We start from the raw sequence: 17,536 nt of genomic DNA on the forward strand, positions 1-17,536 counted from the left end.
TGCCGACATTGGAAGCTAGCTGATAGAACTTAAGTAGTTCGTTCGTGTGTATAGAGGTGGTAGTGGGAAAAAATTCCCAGGAGGGAGGCTTAATATTAATTCAATTATTAACTACTGACGCTGAGTCTGAGGTAAGGTACCTACCTAGGTAGGTTAAGTAGGTAGGTAGGTATATAAACTTCCGCCGTAATAGGTAGGATCCAACTTCCGGGCACTCCCAGCAAGGGTTCAGCTGCACGGACCTTCTCTGAACAGAAGGAACCGACGGAGTTGAGCTTATTCTGACGTGATTGGCGGCGCTTATCTTAGCCGACGGCGCTAAACTTTAAATCTTAGGTAGGTTCCACTGGTTCCACCCGTCAGGATCCACAGTTTCCACTCCCCACTCCTTTTAGTCTGGCTGTCTGCAGCCTGGCTTGCTGACAGGACAGGACAGGACTGGACTGGATATCCCTTTTAGTCTGCTGCTGCAGGATGTCGTGCTAGGACTGTCAGGTATTTAGATTAGGTGGGTACCTATTGACTACTATGCAGCTTAACTGCTGTCTTTTGTTGTTTTTTTCCCTCGTGCAGAACGTACCTCGTAGAGTAATAATGCGAGAACTGAAGAGATGTGTGGGGAAGGAGAGTCCGTCCCCACTGATCCTCGTTCATTTCTCTGTCCGGAAATTATCTGCGCTTTGCAATGTACTCTGTATAACTGTCAGACAAAAACCCTGAAAAATCATGAGCAGTCCATGTTATCGATAGAAAGACCAACCAATTGGATAAACTCGGTATCCGTCGTTTGCGATGACCGAATTACTGGTAGAGAGTGAGACGATGATCCATCCCATCATGAGATTAAGGCTACAGTTCGGCTGCTTCCTTCCATCCGCTAGCATCCATGCTTACCTATTGACTGGGGGAGTTTATATTGGATAGAGCTCGCCTATTTTCGACAAGAAGGGACAAGTCCTGTACTGTAGGAGCCCACTGTCGGTGCGTACGGAGGTATGGTCCGGTCCAGAATCGTCGATTTAATATCTCTTTCTGATCGGATCGGGATTATTGCATTGCGGATCGCCTGCGGCCTGCCGTTCTCGGTAGCTGACCGGATCGTCGTGCTGTCCACTGTCCACATCCTCATCCTCCATCCTCCCCACAGGCAGCTTACCTTAGGTACCTGATGTGGGCAGGTGGGCAGGTTGATCGACCTATTCCCAAGACTGCAGCGTACCTACTCTGTACCTACCAAGATCACAACGCAACGTGCTTGTTTAACTACTGCTGCAGTTGTACTGTTTTGTCGATTTTGTGTTCTTGACATGTTAATGCTTCATGTTGACTTGGGAGCTAGATTATCGTATCTATCTCTCTACCTCGTCTCACGCACGTCTCTACTTCGGGGAATCTTCCGGTTACTAATCGCGCCCGAAAAAAAGTCTGTCTGAATTCCAAACACTTCAGGAGGAGAAGGGAAGGGGGTACGTCATCCGCAAGTTGAGACGGATTTTTTTCCCGGTTAGTATCCATATTGACCTTTGCAAAAAAAAATCCTTGATCTGATCTCATCCTAGCCATCCATCGTCTTCACATCCATGCAATATTCAATCCAAATTGAGGTCAGAGTCTCCCTATCTTCTTATAACGTAATGAGATAAGATGCCTAGTTAGGTATGTAGGATCTGTTATGATCAGGTCTATCTACCTAGACACCTACTCATGAGTTTAGTTATGTAGGTAGATAGGTAGATAGATAGGTCGAGTGCAGGTTCTTCGTAAGTAACCTGTTCATTGGTCATCCACCTGCACACTTTTGCCCTGCTTTTTCTTTTTGAGTATGGTAGGTAAAATCCACCTAACAGGGCACAAGTCAAGATGATTATCAGGTAACTTGTGAGGTTGTCCATGGTCTTTGTCCGGGTTTGCTCTGGGCCCTTTCCTTCGGTACACTGTACCACAGCAACCTCAACCTCACATGACCTCGCGCACCCGTCTCTTACCATGGGAACTTTACCTGCCTACCTGCCTACCTACCTACCTAGGTACCTAGCCTAGGTGCTTAGGCCCACAGGTATGTCTGTACAGTACCTAGGTAGGTTAAGGAGGTTAGGGTAGGTAGGTAGGATGAGTTTCGGTCCGAGGTCCGTACTGTACCTATTCACTTAATTTGCTCCATTAATTTCCCTATTCTAGGGATTGAAAAAAAAGGAATGGAACTTACTGGAGCAAATATTCATTCAACCAATAGTTAAGTTCGTTCATTGGACAATTAGACAATTGCACAAAAAACAATCGCGTCAAATTATCCGGATAAAGGCTCGCTGCCTGCCCATTGAAACTGTCTTTCTTCTTCACACCAGCACATTGTTCTGCGAGTGTATGGGAGACAAAGTCAGTTCTATCACCTAGCCTAGTGATCTCTCTCTCTTACTCGCATACTATTTCTGTTTCTGTCTCTGTCTCAGTTTATTTTTTCTATTTATTTCCCCCCCCCCCCCCCCCCGAGAAGATGGATGTGCAGCACCTGGAAGACGGGAGTTGCTTCGGCGCCGCTGGGTGAAGATATGACGAAGATAGATTGCAGCTAGGGGACCAGGATCTTGAAGATCAGGAGGAGTTCCAACTCGGCCCTGATGACGACAACTCATCCTTCAAATTCGATGGATGTTTTGTTTTTTTCAAACCTATGGAAGAACATGTCGTGGATGTGCAGCATCCCGTTGATGAAGGACCAGAGACCACTATACGGGGAGTTGTCACAAATCATCCGCATCATGGATCATCGCGTGGAGAAGAGCCAGTTTAGGGCGCATCAGACTATGCCAGTAAGCAATTTTGAATTTCCCAGGTATGGCCATATAGGTCGGTTGCCATTCCTTTCCTTTCCTTTCGCTTCTTTCTTTCTTACGAATATTCCTCAATCAACAGGTCCTGATGGTGTCGTTCATTGGCTACCAGCACGGCCGCATTATCCACGCCCATCAAAACCGGGATAGGAAGCTGGTCCTCCAGTACTCGCCTCCGTACAGCTTTGAACGCAAGAAAACAGCGCTATTCAAGCCGTTCTATCGGGTCATGCTCAGCAATGCAGTGGGGGACACGAAGGTAACCTAGCCTGGGTACCTAACCGTACAAGGTACTGTACTGTATGTACATAAGGTTCCAATGGTTAGGTAGGTAAGAGACGGGTGTGCGGAGTTGAGTTGAGGTTGAAGTTGATGGGATGGGATGGCATCTTGTGGTACCTCCGAAGGGACGGATCAAACTCAGACCATGGACAAGGACAACCTTACAAGTTACCTACCTAGGTAGGTACCTAGGTACTTAACCTAACAATCATCCGACTCATGACCTGTTAGGTAGGTTATCCTCGGGATTTTACTAAGGTACCAAACTCAAAAAGCAGGATTTTTGAGTGTGCAGCGGGTTGTGACCCATGAAAATTGAATTGAACGACTGGATTGGATGGAACGAACGGGTTACCTAGGTACGAAAAAGTATCTGCAGCAGAGTGGACCTCATAACTAAAGTACATACCTAGGTAGGATGCCTACCCGGGTAGGTATCTTAGTATATTGTCTTATGGAAACGTGTGTGAGAGAGAGAGAGAAAGATCAGATCGGGATCAATCTGTATCGTCTCAAATCAATATTATCCTACATTACCTAGTTTACCTATCTATGTACTGTACATACGCAGGCTATGGTGGTGATTTTACTCACCTAGCTTAACTTATCGTTAAACCGGATTATGTGATTTTTCTTCTACCGACTGCTAAATATGTAGGATAGTATGAAAATATGAGAAACTCGTTTTCTGTCTCTCATTGTTCGCGTAATCTGGATGGAATTACTAAAAGCAAAGAAAGTCAAAGAACGTATTGACACAAACGGGATTAGGCCATATGAAGCGGTTCGATACTGTTTCATTCTCCAAGGTCCTGGCCTGGTATCTGCACACGAGGCAGAAGGGATAAGAAAAGATTGTGACAGGACGCGTTGTCCAAAATACACCGTTCCCAATAGAGTAACTCGTCAGGAAATACTCAAGAGGTCATCAGTCAACAGACTGCAGGTCTAGGGATAAAGTGATTGAAGATACGCTCTAAGATGTGGCTGTGCTTCCTAAAGTATGGCAAGATCCAGCTTCCAGCTGCTACTTCCTAGCTGGCCTGAGGCCCTCGAATTCCCAACTCTCGGCCAATATCACCGCTCTTTCGAACGTTGAGACTAGAACTGCTGCTTCGACGCCTGCGGCTCCGCGTCTCAGCTGGATCTGCAGGCTTTAATCCACTAGCTCGGGCATACAGATTTAGAATATCCGTAAGGCTCACAACTCCAACGAGCCGGCCGGACTGCCGGCCACCTGGGAGTGCGGCTGGCGGCGGCTGTGCCAAAGATGGAGCGGGTGGGTAGTTTGGTGGAGGAACAGTCGAGGACTGGGTATTCGGATCTCGCCCTGTAGTACCGACTCCTGAGTTGCTCGGCGGCGCACCGACCGGCATATGCACGGAGGAATGAGAAGGTGTTGGCGGGCCTGAAGACGAGGGAGATTGCGGATCCGTCACCCACAGTCTGCAAGGTCAGCCATCCTGATATCAACCTGCAAGAAGACGAGACTCAATTCAGCATTCTTACCGATGCGATTTGGTAGCCACCATCTTAGCCACTGTGTGGGCTAGAGTCGAGGTCGGATTGACATAGAACACCGGGAAAGAATCTTTGCCCTCGTTCAAGCCGCGCGTCGACAAGATAACAGAGATGAAGTGGATACAGGTGTTGTGGAGTAGATGTAGGGATGTTGACTTTGTCAACAGCTATATCATACGTGTCAGCAGGACTGTTGCAACGGAACAATTCGTATTGAGAGGACATACCTGGACGTCCACAGTGGATATGTTGCCAATCACGTTGGAATGATTATCCACCACCGCAAGAGACGATATGCCCTCATTGTTCATAAGCTGCAAAGCATGGAAGAGAGGTTTATCTCCGCTGCATCACAGTCAGCTCGGCGGAAAATTTAGAATCACAGACAGGATACACACTTGATCGAGATGACTTGATGCGAGCCTAGCCGGAGATCCTTCAGACATTGAGGATAGAGCTGGTCGATTATGGGAAAGCTCCGGCCATTCTCCCAAAGAAACTTGACCAGTCTGGACTGACTGACTATGCCAACCACTTCCGTACTGTCATCCTTCACTACGACGATGCGATGCACGCCACTACCAAACGTTTCTACTGCCGTCGTCAGGTTGGCCGATACGGGAAGCGTCGTCAGGGGTTCCTTGGGCCCGAGATCCTTGACATCCTTCAATGGGATTTTACTTCCCTCCCTTGCCTTCCGCGCCAATTCCCGGAACGAGGTGAGTTGGTCTTCGGCCGGCTGGACCAAACCCACCGCCAACAGGAGGTACGAATTGAGATCCGTGTAGTCAAAGGTGCCGACAGCAGAGGTATGCTCGGCGGTTTCCCGAATCAGAAGGACCGGGGCGCCAGAGTCGATAAGAATCTGCAGAACGACTTAGCATTGAAACCAGAAGTGGAATCTCTCCACGATATTCTTCCATCCTAGGCCGGTGCAAGGCAGCGGAGACGCACGTTGGTAGCCTCCTCAATCCCGGTATCGACCTCCACAAACTTGAGATCATCTGGGCGGACCAGCTCCCCTATCGATATCTGCCGCCAGTCACGGCCCGAAAAGGCCGGATCTGCTGGATTCTGGACCGGAGGGTGGTCGATGAGACCTTGTATGGCTGCTTGGGTTAAAGACGGTTGGCGCCGATCACGATCACGAGGAGACTGGGGGATGCCGCGTAGGCTGTCGCCAAAGCTCTGTCGGTGAGGAGAGGTAGCAGACGAGATGTGAGCAAGACGCATTGATTGCTGTCGTAAGTGAGGAGGGCGGGAATCGGTGCTGGACCGCGGAGGTGGAATGGCAGACTCGTTTGGGGGATCCTGCCCCGCGTGAGACGGCTTCTCCGCCATGGCCGCTCCCGTGCGTGGAGGGGCAATCACACTGGAATGCACTGCAGGAGCCTGCAATATAGATCGGCGTCAACTGGACGACAGGATCGCAACGCGGATGACAGATCTGACGCGACGCGGATTTGCGGCAGTGCAGTTTGCGGGAGTAGCTGGGGCTGTGGAGAGATCAATACGGTGTGCAGCGTGCTAGTTGGGCCACCGCCTTGGTCACCCGCCAACAGTTTGATCGATAATAGAGACCCGCGGAGGCATCGGCGGAGCGCGGCTCGTCCCGTTGTTCCCGGCGGAACATATGAGCGTCAAGCGGCGATGAGTGTTTGGCACCATTGAAATTAAATTATATTGTTTCCTCTCTCTTTTTCGCTTTTTTTACTATCTTCTTTCTTGTCCTCTGCCTCAGAAATCTTCATTACCATATCAGTAATATTGCAAGTTTGAAAAATTATACGCACGAGTACTGTACCAAAGAACTTAACCAGCCCCCAAGAAAGGGGAAAGGGGGTGCTCGAAAGAAAACAAAAGAAAGAAGAAGACAACGGGGAAAAAGAGAGGGGAAAAAAAAGGAAAAGACCGAAAAAAAAAAGAAAGAAAGAAAGAAACCCCATAAAATATGGAGAGACACTACATTATATCCCTCTATCTGGAAGAACTGGCCGCATGATTGAAGTAAATCCCTTGTTTCTCTTCCTAATCAGAACCTAAGAAAATTCTGCTAACAGTCCTGAGAGGTCCTTCTTTCGGGCATCCTTCATGACTGGTTTTTTGGTTCTCTTTCTCGGTTCCATTCCTCCCTCACCCACGTTGAGGTTGGTATCCTTGCGCCTCTTCATTCCCATACTCGTCTTACCAGTCTCATCAGGCTCTTGCCGCCAAAAGACGATTCGTTGAGAATCGCTTCTTGGGATCTCCCAGCTTAGTCCAATTTTGAAATCCAGAAGTGGAGTATCTTTATGGGCAGGAGGCGTAATCGTTTGGTTCCTGTTGCCACCATCCCAACTCACTCCAGTGCCTGATTTATGGCCAGCAGGGCGTTCGTAGCGTTCCCATAGTTCTCGTCCTGTTTCAACCTGCCAGCCGTACGTCCTGGCGAGCTCCACAGCTGACTGCGATGTGATACCACTGCAGTTTGCAGCGATGCACACCCGCAGGGAAGGGAAGGAGTCGAAGTACTGAAAGATGATTCCTGACAGGCTCTGCTGACCATACAGCCGCAAGACTCGAAGGTGCTTGAATGCCCCTGACGTCTCCGCGAGCTCGCTCCAGGCCCGTATGATTCGGTCACTTAAGGCCGCGATCTCCACGTCCTCATCCGTGAGCGGAGCCAGCGATGGAGTGCTTATCTCCAGAGCTACAATATTCTCCACATTGGCTACCTCGACAAGCTCCGGCGTTCGTGCGTATTCGGTGCAAACAGTCAACCCAACCACCCAGCTGCAAGCATCATCTTTCACAAGACTCAGATAGTCTCGCATGGGCATTTGTGGAGGATCTATAACCATTTCGCAATACTTGGAGACTTTGCTGAACTCTATGGGGTATGCCGTGCAGAACACTTTCCACATATACATCGTCCTTTTGCCACTGTAAAAAAAAAATCACCTTTTCAGGACCGGCGTTTCTATCAAGAACACGTCAAAGGGAGAAAAGTGCCCTCGATTTATATCAGAGGTCGACTTACCTCCTGCCCAAATAATCCCACAGATGTCTCGCGATAGGCCAGGGTACATTTACGAAATGCGATGGAGTGAGCTTCCGCTGGTCCCGCAGTGTCTGCTTCGTGGCCAAGTGTTTCAATGTCGGTACTCCCGACGGGCTGCGTTCCTCGTAGTCCACGTGGAGAAAAGGGGACTCATGCACCCAGGAAGGGCCACTGGAGAAACCCACGGCCGGAGCCATCACCTTCTCCGTATAGACGTGGCCACTGGCCCTGTCAATTCGGTATCTTGACATTCTCAACCTCAGTCGAGTTCAAAGGTCAAAGCCAGGAGCTGGTGTAGAACAAGCTTTGCCGATGGCATTGCGTTTTGAAACCCAATACCGTGATGTATTTATTTATCTGGACCGATATATTCACTGCAAGATGATTTACAATAAACGTAAAGTGTCAATAGATCATCTGGAGTGGAGAAAAAGCATCTTGAAGCAAGTACCTGCTGGTACAATGTCCTGTCATTACTTGTAACTAGTTAGTTAAGGGAAGTTCTTAGATAATCGATCAAGACCAATATCGAGAAACACGTGATTCTGTCATCCTTGCTATGGAGATTTTAAATCCATGACAACGACAGAGCATCTGCATTCCAGTATTTCTTATACCAGTTACCTTAACCCTCGCATTTATCCCTCTTCTTTCTTTCTGTCTTTTTTTTTCTTTTTGTTTTTTTCCCGATGTTTAGTTAAGGGGTCAAGGTCAAGTCAGCTGACCTCTGTCTAAAGGTAGTTACAAAGACCTTTTGTGCATTTTTGTCTGAACACCAAACTGGAGAATAACATGCCAGTAGGATGATCACACAACAGGTTTAGGTCAGTTAAAGGGAGGAAAGGTGATATTCCTGAATAAAGGTAGGTGCATAGACCTCTTGTGCACTTTTGTCCGAACATCAACTGAACAATGGCATGGAGGTTTGTGTATTATGACCCACCGGGCTCTCCATGTCGACATGATTTTAGCGGCCCCCACCCATTTTCGTTGTTATTTTAAACTGCATAAGTTTTGCCCAATTCCAGCATTTGAGTTGTTCGCCTAAATTGTCACTCTGCAATCAAGCTGAGGAATTTACCAGCGTGTTGGTCGTGAAAGCAGCATGTTGGATTGGCCAAAGTTCGGAGAATATTGTCCACAGACTGTATTATAGGGTTTCAATGATATGGCCGCTTAGCTATTACATACATATATTGTAGCCAATAATCGTCCTTATCTACTACCTAACTCATTGATATTGCCGTGTACGGAGTAGAATGATACAATCGCCCGGCTGGCCTGTGCGGCCCCTTGAGGCTGCCAGGGCAGTCACGGTGGTACTCCATAGAAATGCTGGGACCCACAGGACGAACGCCGTCATCGCGTCAGAACATAATACTCCAAAGTACCCGTCGGAGATGAAGTGCTGCATGGACGGTGTACGGAAATATGAGGGGTTCATTCCGTGGTGTGATTCTAGAAAGCGCCCCCACGAATCTTGCTTTTACTAATTCTTCTAAAATACTGGCCCAAAGAAGTCGTGATAGGTGCGTTCGGCAAGCACGAGATGTTTGATCAGCGTTCATGGTTGCCCGCTCCAACTCCGGCAGTGTTGAAGGCATGGTCCAGACCCAGGTACCGGGACAGAATCCATGGTTTTTTTTTTCGGAACTCTTGGACGAATCATTCCTAACACGTTATCGAGCCTGGTATCGAGTCATCGGTCCCTTGTATGGCGCGGCGCAAATATGGAGAACTCTGTTGCTTCTTTCTAAAAACAGTCCCTGTCACAACTTACGACATCTCTTTTCCTGTCCCATTTTATTCTGTTTTTCATCTTGACCGGGGTGACCTTCTAGTACTCTGTCCCTCTGCCTCTGTCCCTCTATCTCCCTCTCTCTTTTTTCTTTGTTGAGCTTCAACGACATGTCTTTGTTCTCGCCAAAGTCGAAACCTAGCCTTCGTCATATCGGCTCAAACAAGGCTATCAAATCCTTCGAGCATCTAAGCGCCCTTTTTGGAAATAGCCATGCAGAGAGCAAGTCGAATATTTCCGAAATTCACAAGAGCAAACTTTCAATCTGTTTGGAATCCGAAAACATTGTTCTCACCACAAGTTCCACAACAGCACCGTCATTAACAGCTGGGATACCAACAGGTCCCTCATTGTCACAAGAACTGGGTTCGCTACCTTTTCAAGTGAGCGAATACTCGGCGTCTTGTGGTCCAGTCAGCCCTCTACGCGATGAAAAATCTCCGGGCAACGTTCCCAGCATACAACTTCCACCACCTAAGGAGTCTTGTGCTGAGCTTCCCGGTTCCTTCTCTTTCGAGGCTCCTGATAGAGTCGAGTCTCGCAAAACACCAACACGTGCCTCACCTTCAGAAAAGGAAGACAAATCATCGGGAGATGCGCAGCGAGCTTTGATGCCTACCTCGTCCTGTGAAAAACCACGATGGGCTGTGAATGATTTTGCGAAGCTGCTGAGGGACGACTCGAGTCTAATTGAAGGCGAGAAAGCTGGTGTGGACTCAAAGGGACATTCAATAAATGAAACAAAGGGGGACACATATGTCTCTAAAAGAAGAGAAGTGGTGAAAGATATGCAACTCAACTTTAATGAGCTTAAGGTTGATGATTCGGGGTCATACAATGCAAGTCCTCTCATGATCATCCCCAAGTTTTCTTCCTAACCCGTGGTGAATTTCTGGAGGGTGTATTTAAGATCTTCCGTGAACTTTCCGTTTCGACGATCAATGGTTTCTGTTTTTCATGCTAATGTTTGTGTTTCTTAGGACCGCAAACCCCCTTGCGGCTCATCAGGAGATCTACAAACCACATATGACGAGAAGAAGGGTCGTCTAACCCTCATGGTCCGAGAAACTCAGGAGGCTGCCAGGGAAAGTCATCTCACAACGAGAGATACAGATAAGAATGAGCCTCTGCTACCATACGTTTCACAATTAAACGTTCGGAAGAACGGCGCTTTTGGCCTTCAAAACTTCCACGATGCAATTAATCAAGAGGTCCAACATATTTCCCTTGAGGACAGCTGTCGAACGAACCATGAAAGCTGTTACGGTCCTAGATACCGCCGCCCTACATTCAACCATCCGAGTGATTGCTCGTGTTACAGGAACGAAGCTGCCGCGCTGAAGTTCCGCGTGGTAGAACTGGAATACCTCAACGCCACGCTTGAAGGGAAGCTGCGACAATACCGTGAAGAAATCAAGCTCTTCAAGAAAGACGTCAAGGGCTACAAGAAGGACGAAAAGCGTCACCAGCGCGAGCTGCAGGAAAAGGACGCCGAGATCTACGCTCTGAACAAGAAGATCGCCCAGCTGGTTGGCCAACTTGCGTCAACCTCTATCTCTCACGCCACGAAGTCAACAGCTCGTCCCAAGTACATTAAAAAAGAGCTTCCTTTTCCTGCTCCTGCTCGTGCTCCTTCAGTTGATCGCAGGATGAAAGCGGGGAGACGGCCACGAACATCGCGGGTCGTTCGCGAGGATGAGTCCATTGCCGCGACACGTAAACACAGAACTTAGGTGTGACAAAAGACGTTTTCCGAAGTGAGCAGACTGGGTCTCCTGTCTAGAGTCTGCAATTTGCACTTTACATTCTTTCACCGAAGTATTTCCTCTCGTTTTTCTTTCTTCGGGTGGCGGTGGTTCTTTGGTTTTGGGCATTACTTTGGACGTCTCCCTCTCACTCTTTTCTGTGTCAACATTCCAATGAATGTTCTCATTGATGATGAGTTATATATATGTCCATTAATTATCATTAAGTTGCTTTGTCGAGCAATAAACAAGATGATTCCCTTCCTCGCAAAGAACAGAAAGAAAAAGCCGATGCACCCCTATCAGTCCTCCAAACGCCGTATATATGCAACGCAAAAAGTCCAATGCACAAGAAGATGCCGGTTAGTGCTCGATTCATAGAATTGAAGATGAATATGCCTTAGATGGGAAGTTTTGATGGTCGGAACCATTTAAAAATCGAATAACTCGTCTGGTTCATATCCGAGCAGTGAGGAAGAAGACGATGATGTTGATGACTGGTACCTGGCGAGAACGTTCCGCGACAGAGAAGATGAAGAGTGAATGTTACCCTTCTCGGGACTGGGTTCAACTTCGTGCTGTTCGCCGTGGGCGTTACACCGTGGGCACGGAACCAGCTTGTGCGTCGGCCACGAATGCGTAAAGGAGTGGGCAGAGACCCGGTACAGAAACGGATTGGCGTTCGTGTAAGCTGGCAAGGACGATTTCGTCTTCCGAATGGATTTCGAGTTCGATCCTCGTGACCAAGGCCGTGAGGGTGTAGTAATAGCAGACGCCTTTAAGACGAAAGGCGAACGAACGTCAGTCCAGACACTCATGATGTGCGAAAGAAATATTTTAAATGTATTTTCAGTAAATGGGTATGGTATGACTTGTGGTCGATCGCATTGCAAATCGAAATGAGCAGGAACATGGATGGGGGAATAAATCACAGAGGAGCTCTGATAAATCAGAGATGGAGGGCTCCTGTGCAGAAGCCCAGGAGGGACGAAGGATGTTGCCCACTCTAAGGGGTCCATGTTGTGATGATGTTAAGGAGGTGATTCTTCAGCATATCCCTGCTTCATCATAGTCATACAAGGGATGAAGAAGGGAGAACCAAGAGTTGAATCCAATAACCCGCTCCGCGAGTCTATCTCGGATGGAAAGGGCAAGAAGCACGTGCAGAAGGGAAGGAAGCGCAGCATGAGAAAGTAGCCAGGCGAAACAACCTACGAGGGACATGTCGCAACATCGCGTGACTTATGTTCATACATGCACTGACTCAAAACGAAAAAGGCAGAAAAGTCGATGACTTCTTCGAAGAACTACATCTACATACCTTCAATTTCGAGGCATTCACCGGAACGTCTTGCTCCTCTTCATCCACATAATCATCCCAGCTTTGGCCACTGGAGATGGAATACCTCGGTGACGATATGGCTATTCTTGCCGTAGGGGACAGCGGTTCTCGATAACCTGCACATAGTTCAACGTGATGAGTGACAATAACTTCACACCTTACATCAGAATCTTACTTACTCTGCCAGAATGTGCTATTGGGATGCGTGGTGGTTGTGACTGCCATGGTCATCTGATCGGGTGTCCCTTGCAGTTCACGGGATCCGAGTTTGCTCCTGTTGCAACGACTCAAGTGATGCCTGAATAGACGCTCTTCGCACCAGTCAAAAGAGCATACGGCTTTCTCTTGGATTCTTGTTCGCTGACTCTTTCTTGACGCGATGCACTCATCATAACAATCAGCATAAGCAGCTGAACAGCTTCGAGGGTACGGGCAGACATCTTATAACGTCAAGAGCGCCATACAGCAGCGACTAACTACTGGCAAGGGTTCCCATGGCAGCTCCTGGTGCTGGAAATGGCGTTTCTAGCTCTGACACCCCGCTGCTCACAGCTACTGAGCTGGCAGACTCTAGGTACAGGGCTTAGAGAGCTAAGCGGAGCGGTCTCCATCCAGGCAAACTCAGATCTACCACGAACAGGGCACTGCACTCTCCTGACTCGTCCAAATGATGACGGCACGAGCAATGTCTTACAATTCATCGCTTACACCTACTCGAGACGCCTTTGCCAGCTCTGGACTGGCTACGGCCTTGAGGATTGCTAACATAGCTGCAGGGATGGCCTTTTAAGTGGAGCTGCCACCCATGTTCAACTGCAATCCGCAGTCCTCACTGTTAGCGCTTCGTTGCCTGTGCCTTGCAGCCACTGCCATTCTTTCTTCTTAGTTAGTACTGAGGGCCAATAGCACCTGAATGGACAGATAACACGCTCACCTTGCAGCCACCAGTACCCCCGAGCCAAACAGAGGCCGACAAGTCGGCGATAGCTGACAGACACACATCTAGATTCACGTCGCCAAGGCCAAGACAATCAACTATAAGAATAATGGACGAAATCCAGCAAGAGATTCTGGGTGAACGTGTATCTCGAGTCGCCGGAAATCTCCCTCGTGTCGAAGAAGATCTCCCTTCCAGGTGGTCTAGGCGAACTTCCGCAATTTGGGCAGCCATCAGAGCCATCACCTTCTTCTTGGGCCGCCGAAACCCCTTGGCGCAGCCCGCTAATCCCGAACAACATATAGTCTGGCTTTTCGACAACATCGCTTACCGTCCGGTACATCCATACCACAATGAACCACAGTCGTGGCAGGTCGAGGTCGTCTCTTGTGTTTTTGTAGACGGGCGGAAAGATCTCAGCAGATATGTCGCGGCAGTTGCAGACGCCATCGGCCTCGACGGTAAAGTAGGGCTGGATGAAGTGACGCGGCAGCGAATGGCGTATCGCCTACGGCCGTTTGTTTACTCAATTGCGCCAGCCCGTACTATGACGCTTGAGATTCCGATGGTTCATGGCACCGTTCAGAAACAAGAACTAGGACCAACGAACAGGCATGGGGTTATCAGTCAAACTCTCCGGACTGATTCTCGTCATGATGTGAGCGATGGAACGACTATTACGTCGTACTTGGCGGGCTGGGGCCGCAAGGTGTCGATGGATACGATCTTTGCTACTCCAGAAGGCTGGCCTGTGATTTCAGATATTGATGATTCGATCAAGTACACCAAGACATCGGAGGCGACGGGGGTCCTCCGCACAACCTTTGCGGAGGAACCAAAGCCAATTGAGGGCATGCCCGAATCCTACGCACACATTCACAAACAGCTAAGGCCAGCTTGGATATACCTTTCGGCGTCGCCTTACAATCTCTACGAGTATCTACGCGAGTTTCTGCGATCCTATTATATTCCTGGTACCTTGATCTTGCGAGAAAACTCATGGATGGGTCTCGGTGGGTTCCTGAATTCCTACACGCAGGGTACTCAGGCGTATAAGATGGATCGAATAGACAAAGTGCACAGTTGGTTTCCCCAACGAAAGATCATCTGTGTTGGAGACTCGACCCAGAGCGATCCAGAAATCTACGCAGGGATGTACAAGAAATATCCGGGTTGGATCCATGCCATCCTTATCCGAAAGGTGACCAATATCCCGCACATGGAGAAAAAGAACTCCGACGAGAGATTTCGAAAAGCATTCGATGGAGTCCCGGAGGGCGTTTGGAAAGTATTTGAACGCACTGAAGAACTGTATGAGCTCGTCGACGGGCTGAAGACGAGACAACCAACTGGCTCCGCGGCTGGCGTTCATTGCGAGAATTGAAGTAGCAGATCCAATATAGATGATCTATCTGCCATTTGATGTTCCCGACAAGCACACGTGATGCGCGATTCAAACATACGTTACAGGACGGAGCTGTGGTTCCCCCAATGAGGTGATATTGCAGTTACTTTTCTTAACGGGCTTTCATGAACGGTGCAGCTCGGCAGGATTACGATGGAACGAAGACAGGGAATATGCCAGTTACGATCAATTGTTGTACCATTTTCTTTTCTTTCCAGCTGGCCTGGATTTACATTATACATTTTTATATTCTTCTATGCTCTTATAATGCAGGTACAGTATGTGACGTTGTGGGCGGCGCTAACCTAATCACGCAGATCCTACGTCAACATTAGGAAATCCGGGTAACCCTACATGTAGATATGTACAATTTATTAATTCTTTGGTCTTGAATATACACCCCGAACATTCTTGATGACCGGTGTCATTTATGGGGTTTTGTCCACGTGCCTTTATCCGCGAGAAATATTCCTTAGTCCGATCCGCGTTGCCATTGCGAACGGGCTGAGAGTCTTGGAATAGTCGAATTTAAACAATTTAACGCAGTTGCTCGGCGTTCATATAATTTCACGCCTGAAGCAGGGCGGAAGAATGTTCCTTGAATCATTTATCTAATGTCTAGGCTGAGCAATTTAGAGTCATATTTGTCAAGATACCATTTAAAGATACAGGAAGTCCAACAATGACGGAACAGACATACGTGCCGGAAAAGATGCAAGCCCTCCACCTTCCTCCGGGGCCATACGACAATAACAATCCCCCGAGAGCCTCATCGTTGATATACGAGAGCGCCTTTCCGGTCCCGACACCCTCTCCGACAGAGTACCTGATCAAAGTCCAGACGGCGGTCCCCTGTGCCGGGGAACTGGCCAGCATAAACGTCCTCAGCAGCTCAGAGACGCGCCAGAGTCATGGACCCATTCCCGCACACGAATTCACTGGCAAGATTATCAGTACCCCGACGGAGGATCAGTTTAGTTCCTACGGTCCCAAATTCAAGGTCAATGACGAGGTCTTTGGATTGCTGAGCTTCGACCGCGACGGCGCAGCAGCAGATTACACGCTGGCCACGGAGAGCGAGCTGGCCTTCAAGCCGCGAAACGTGTCCGCCGCCGAAGCGGCCACCATCCCCCTCTCGAGTCTGACCGCATGGCAGGCGTTTTTTGTGCACGCGGGCCTCGATCCAGACGACGGAATCTCCAACCGAATGGCTGAGCGGCCCTTGCGAGTGCTGGTGACCAACGCCTCTGATGAAATCGGCATGCATGCCCTCCGGCTGCTGCAGTGTCAGGCACTGTTCCCTGAGTATAACACTCACATGATGGGCGGTGGGATGAGGGACGTCACCGTCTGGGTCTGTGCGATGGGCGACCACGCTGACCTGGATTTCATCCGCAACGAGCTAGGGGCCGACGCAGTAACGTCGTCGACGGACGTCGCGGCAGCGTTCCGCGAGAACGGATGGGACCCCGTAGACATCGTGTTCGAGTGCATGGGCGGCGCGACGCTGCGACAGGTGCACTCGCCCGTCGTCGTGCGGGATCACGGCCACATCCTAGCCATCTGCCGCTCCTCGTCCTCGCACCCGGAGAAGCCATCCGAGCAGGACGAGCGCACGGAGATCCTGAACCGGAACTTGTACAGCGAGCTGATCATCGCGAAGCCGGACGGGAACCATCTCGCCAAGATCGCGCAGCTGGTCGAAAAGGGGGAACTGAAGCCGACGAGGAATTATGAGGTCGTGGACCTGCTGCAGGGGAGAGAGGCGCTGATGCGAGCGGAGAACGAGAAAGGGGCAAAAGGGAAGATTGTCTTGAGGGTGGATCCTGGGGTTGATTTGTTGACTACGCCGTGAACTAAGCCATAGGAAGGGAAAAAGAGTAGAAGATGTTTGTCTCAATCAATAGAAAGAAGGGGGAAAAGCGGGTCTAAATCTGAATTTGATTCTGTTTTTCTGGTTTTTCTCTTTCAATAAGTGTAGTAGTGTAGTGTAGACACCAAACAGGATAGATAGGAGGGAAAACACCACAAACAAACAGAGAAATTAAAACATGTCCATCAAGAAAAGAAAGAAAAGAAGGGGAAAACGGAGGAAAGCAAAAACAAAAGGTACTCTCAACACAAGTACTTCAATAATCAACAACAGAACAGACCGATCAGTAAGTAAATATCAGTTAAATCAAAAATCAAATCAAAACACCCTGCTGTCGGAGTTTGGTTACCGTTTGTTACCCCCTGCGCGGGATGGAGAGAAAGGACAGGGACCGGACCGGACAGATCGGACTATAAATTAAATGCAACAACAGCAACATCCACTGATCGATTGATTGGAGGAAGAAGATTCAGTGGAAATCGCATATTCTCCCACTCTTTTCCGCCCTCTTTCCCTCTCTCTCTGTCGGCGCGTGAGTATGTGAGTGGTGAGTGAAGGCTGCCCTTCGGATGATGTGATGTGATTGAAGGCCAAAAAAGGAAGAAAGAAAGAAAGAAAATAAGAAAATAAAAATGTCAAAAAAGGTCATGCATAGCCTAGACAGATAGACATGAAGATGACATTCGGAATAATAATTGGCAGTGAGAAAGAAAGAAAGCAAGTAAGTTGGTGGGTGGTCAAGTATGTACATACAAGGGGCCT

General features: G+C 48.8%; 7 protein-coding genes across 7 annotated transcripts; 4 read left to right on the plus strand and 3 right to left on the minus strand.

The window, feature by feature from the left end:
• Window positions 1-2,681: 2,681 nt before the first annotated feature.
• VTN77DRAFT_1280 (uncharacterized protein) lies at window positions 2,682-3,099 on the plus strand (the record flags this gene model as incomplete). The annotated part of the gene is made up of 2 exons (XM_069416994.1): window positions 2,682-2,810; window positions 2,914-3,099. 2 exons carry the CDS (start codon window positions 2,682-2,684, stop codon window positions 3,097-3,099), a joined length of 315 nt encoding a protein of 104 aa, XP_069280234.1.
• Window positions 3,100-4,147: 1,048 nt separating this feature from the next.
• Window positions 4,148-5,975, minus strand: VTN77DRAFT_1281 (uncharacterized protein; the record flags this gene model as incomplete). Its single annotated transcript, XM_069416995.1, has 5 exons — window positions 4,148-4,559; window positions 4,623-4,801; window positions 4,862-4,979; window positions 5,033-5,499; window positions 5,589-5,975. 5 exons carry the CDS (start codon window positions 5,973-5,975, stop codon window positions 4,148-4,150), a joined length of 1,563 nt encoding a protein of 520 aa, XP_069280235.1.
• Window positions 5,976-6,673: 698 nt separating this feature from the next.
• VTN77DRAFT_1282 (uncharacterized protein) lies at window positions 6,674-7,925 on the minus strand (the record flags this gene model as incomplete). Its single annotated transcript, XM_069416996.1, has 2 exons — window positions 6,674-7,556; window positions 7,654-7,925. 2 exons carry the CDS (start codon window positions 7,923-7,925, stop codon window positions 6,674-6,676), a joined length of 1,155 nt encoding a protein of 384 aa, XP_069280236.1.
• Window positions 7,926-9,582: 1,657 nt separating this feature from the next.
• VTN77DRAFT_1283 (uncharacterized protein) lies at window positions 9,583-11,205 on the plus strand (the record flags this gene model as incomplete). The annotated part of the gene is made up of 2 exons (XM_069416997.1): window positions 9,583-10,311; window positions 10,453-11,205. 2 exons carry the CDS (start codon window positions 9,583-9,585, stop codon window positions 11,203-11,205), a joined length of 1,482 nt encoding a protein of 493 aa, XP_069280237.1.
• Window positions 11,206-11,648: 443 nt separating this feature from the next.
• VTN77DRAFT_1284 (uncharacterized protein) lies at window positions 11,649-12,790 on the minus strand (the record flags this gene model as incomplete). Its single annotated transcript, XM_069416998.1, has 3 exons — window positions 11,649-11,993; window positions 12,539-12,675; window positions 12,739-12,790. The coding sequence occupies 3 exons, from the start codon at window positions 12,788-12,790 to the stop codon at window positions 11,649-11,651; spliced, it is 534 nt and encodes a 177-aa protein (XP_069280238.1).
• Window positions 12,791-13,605: 815 nt separating this feature from the next.
• On the plus strand, window positions 13,606-14,880 carry VTN77DRAFT_1285 (uncharacterized protein; the record flags this gene model as incomplete). The annotated part of the gene is made up of 1 exon (XM_069416999.1): window positions 13,606-14,880. One exon carries the CDS (start codon window positions 13,606-13,608, stop codon window positions 14,878-14,880), a length of 1,275 nt encoding a protein of 424 aa, XP_069280239.1.
• A 703-nt stretch (window positions 14,881-15,583) lies between these two features.
• On the plus strand, window positions 15,584-16,756 carry VTN77DRAFT_1286 (uncharacterized protein; the record flags this gene model as incomplete). The annotated part of the gene is made up of 1 exon (XM_069417000.1): window positions 15,584-16,756. The coding sequence occupies one exon, from the start codon at window positions 15,584-15,586 to the stop codon at window positions 16,754-16,756; it is 1,173 nt and encodes a 390-aa protein (XP_069280240.1).
• Window positions 16,757-17,536: the final 780 nt, after the last annotated feature.

Source organism: Rasamsonia byssochlamydoides (genome assembly GCF_041956645.1).
Source record: "Rasamsonia byssochlamydoides strain NRRL 3658 unplaced genomic scaffold VTN77scaffold_12, whole genome shotgun sequence".
NCBI classification, from domain to species: domain Eukaryota; kingdom Fungi; phylum Ascomycota; class Eurotiomycetes; order Eurotiales; family Trichocomaceae; genus Rasamsonia; species Rasamsonia byssochlamydoides.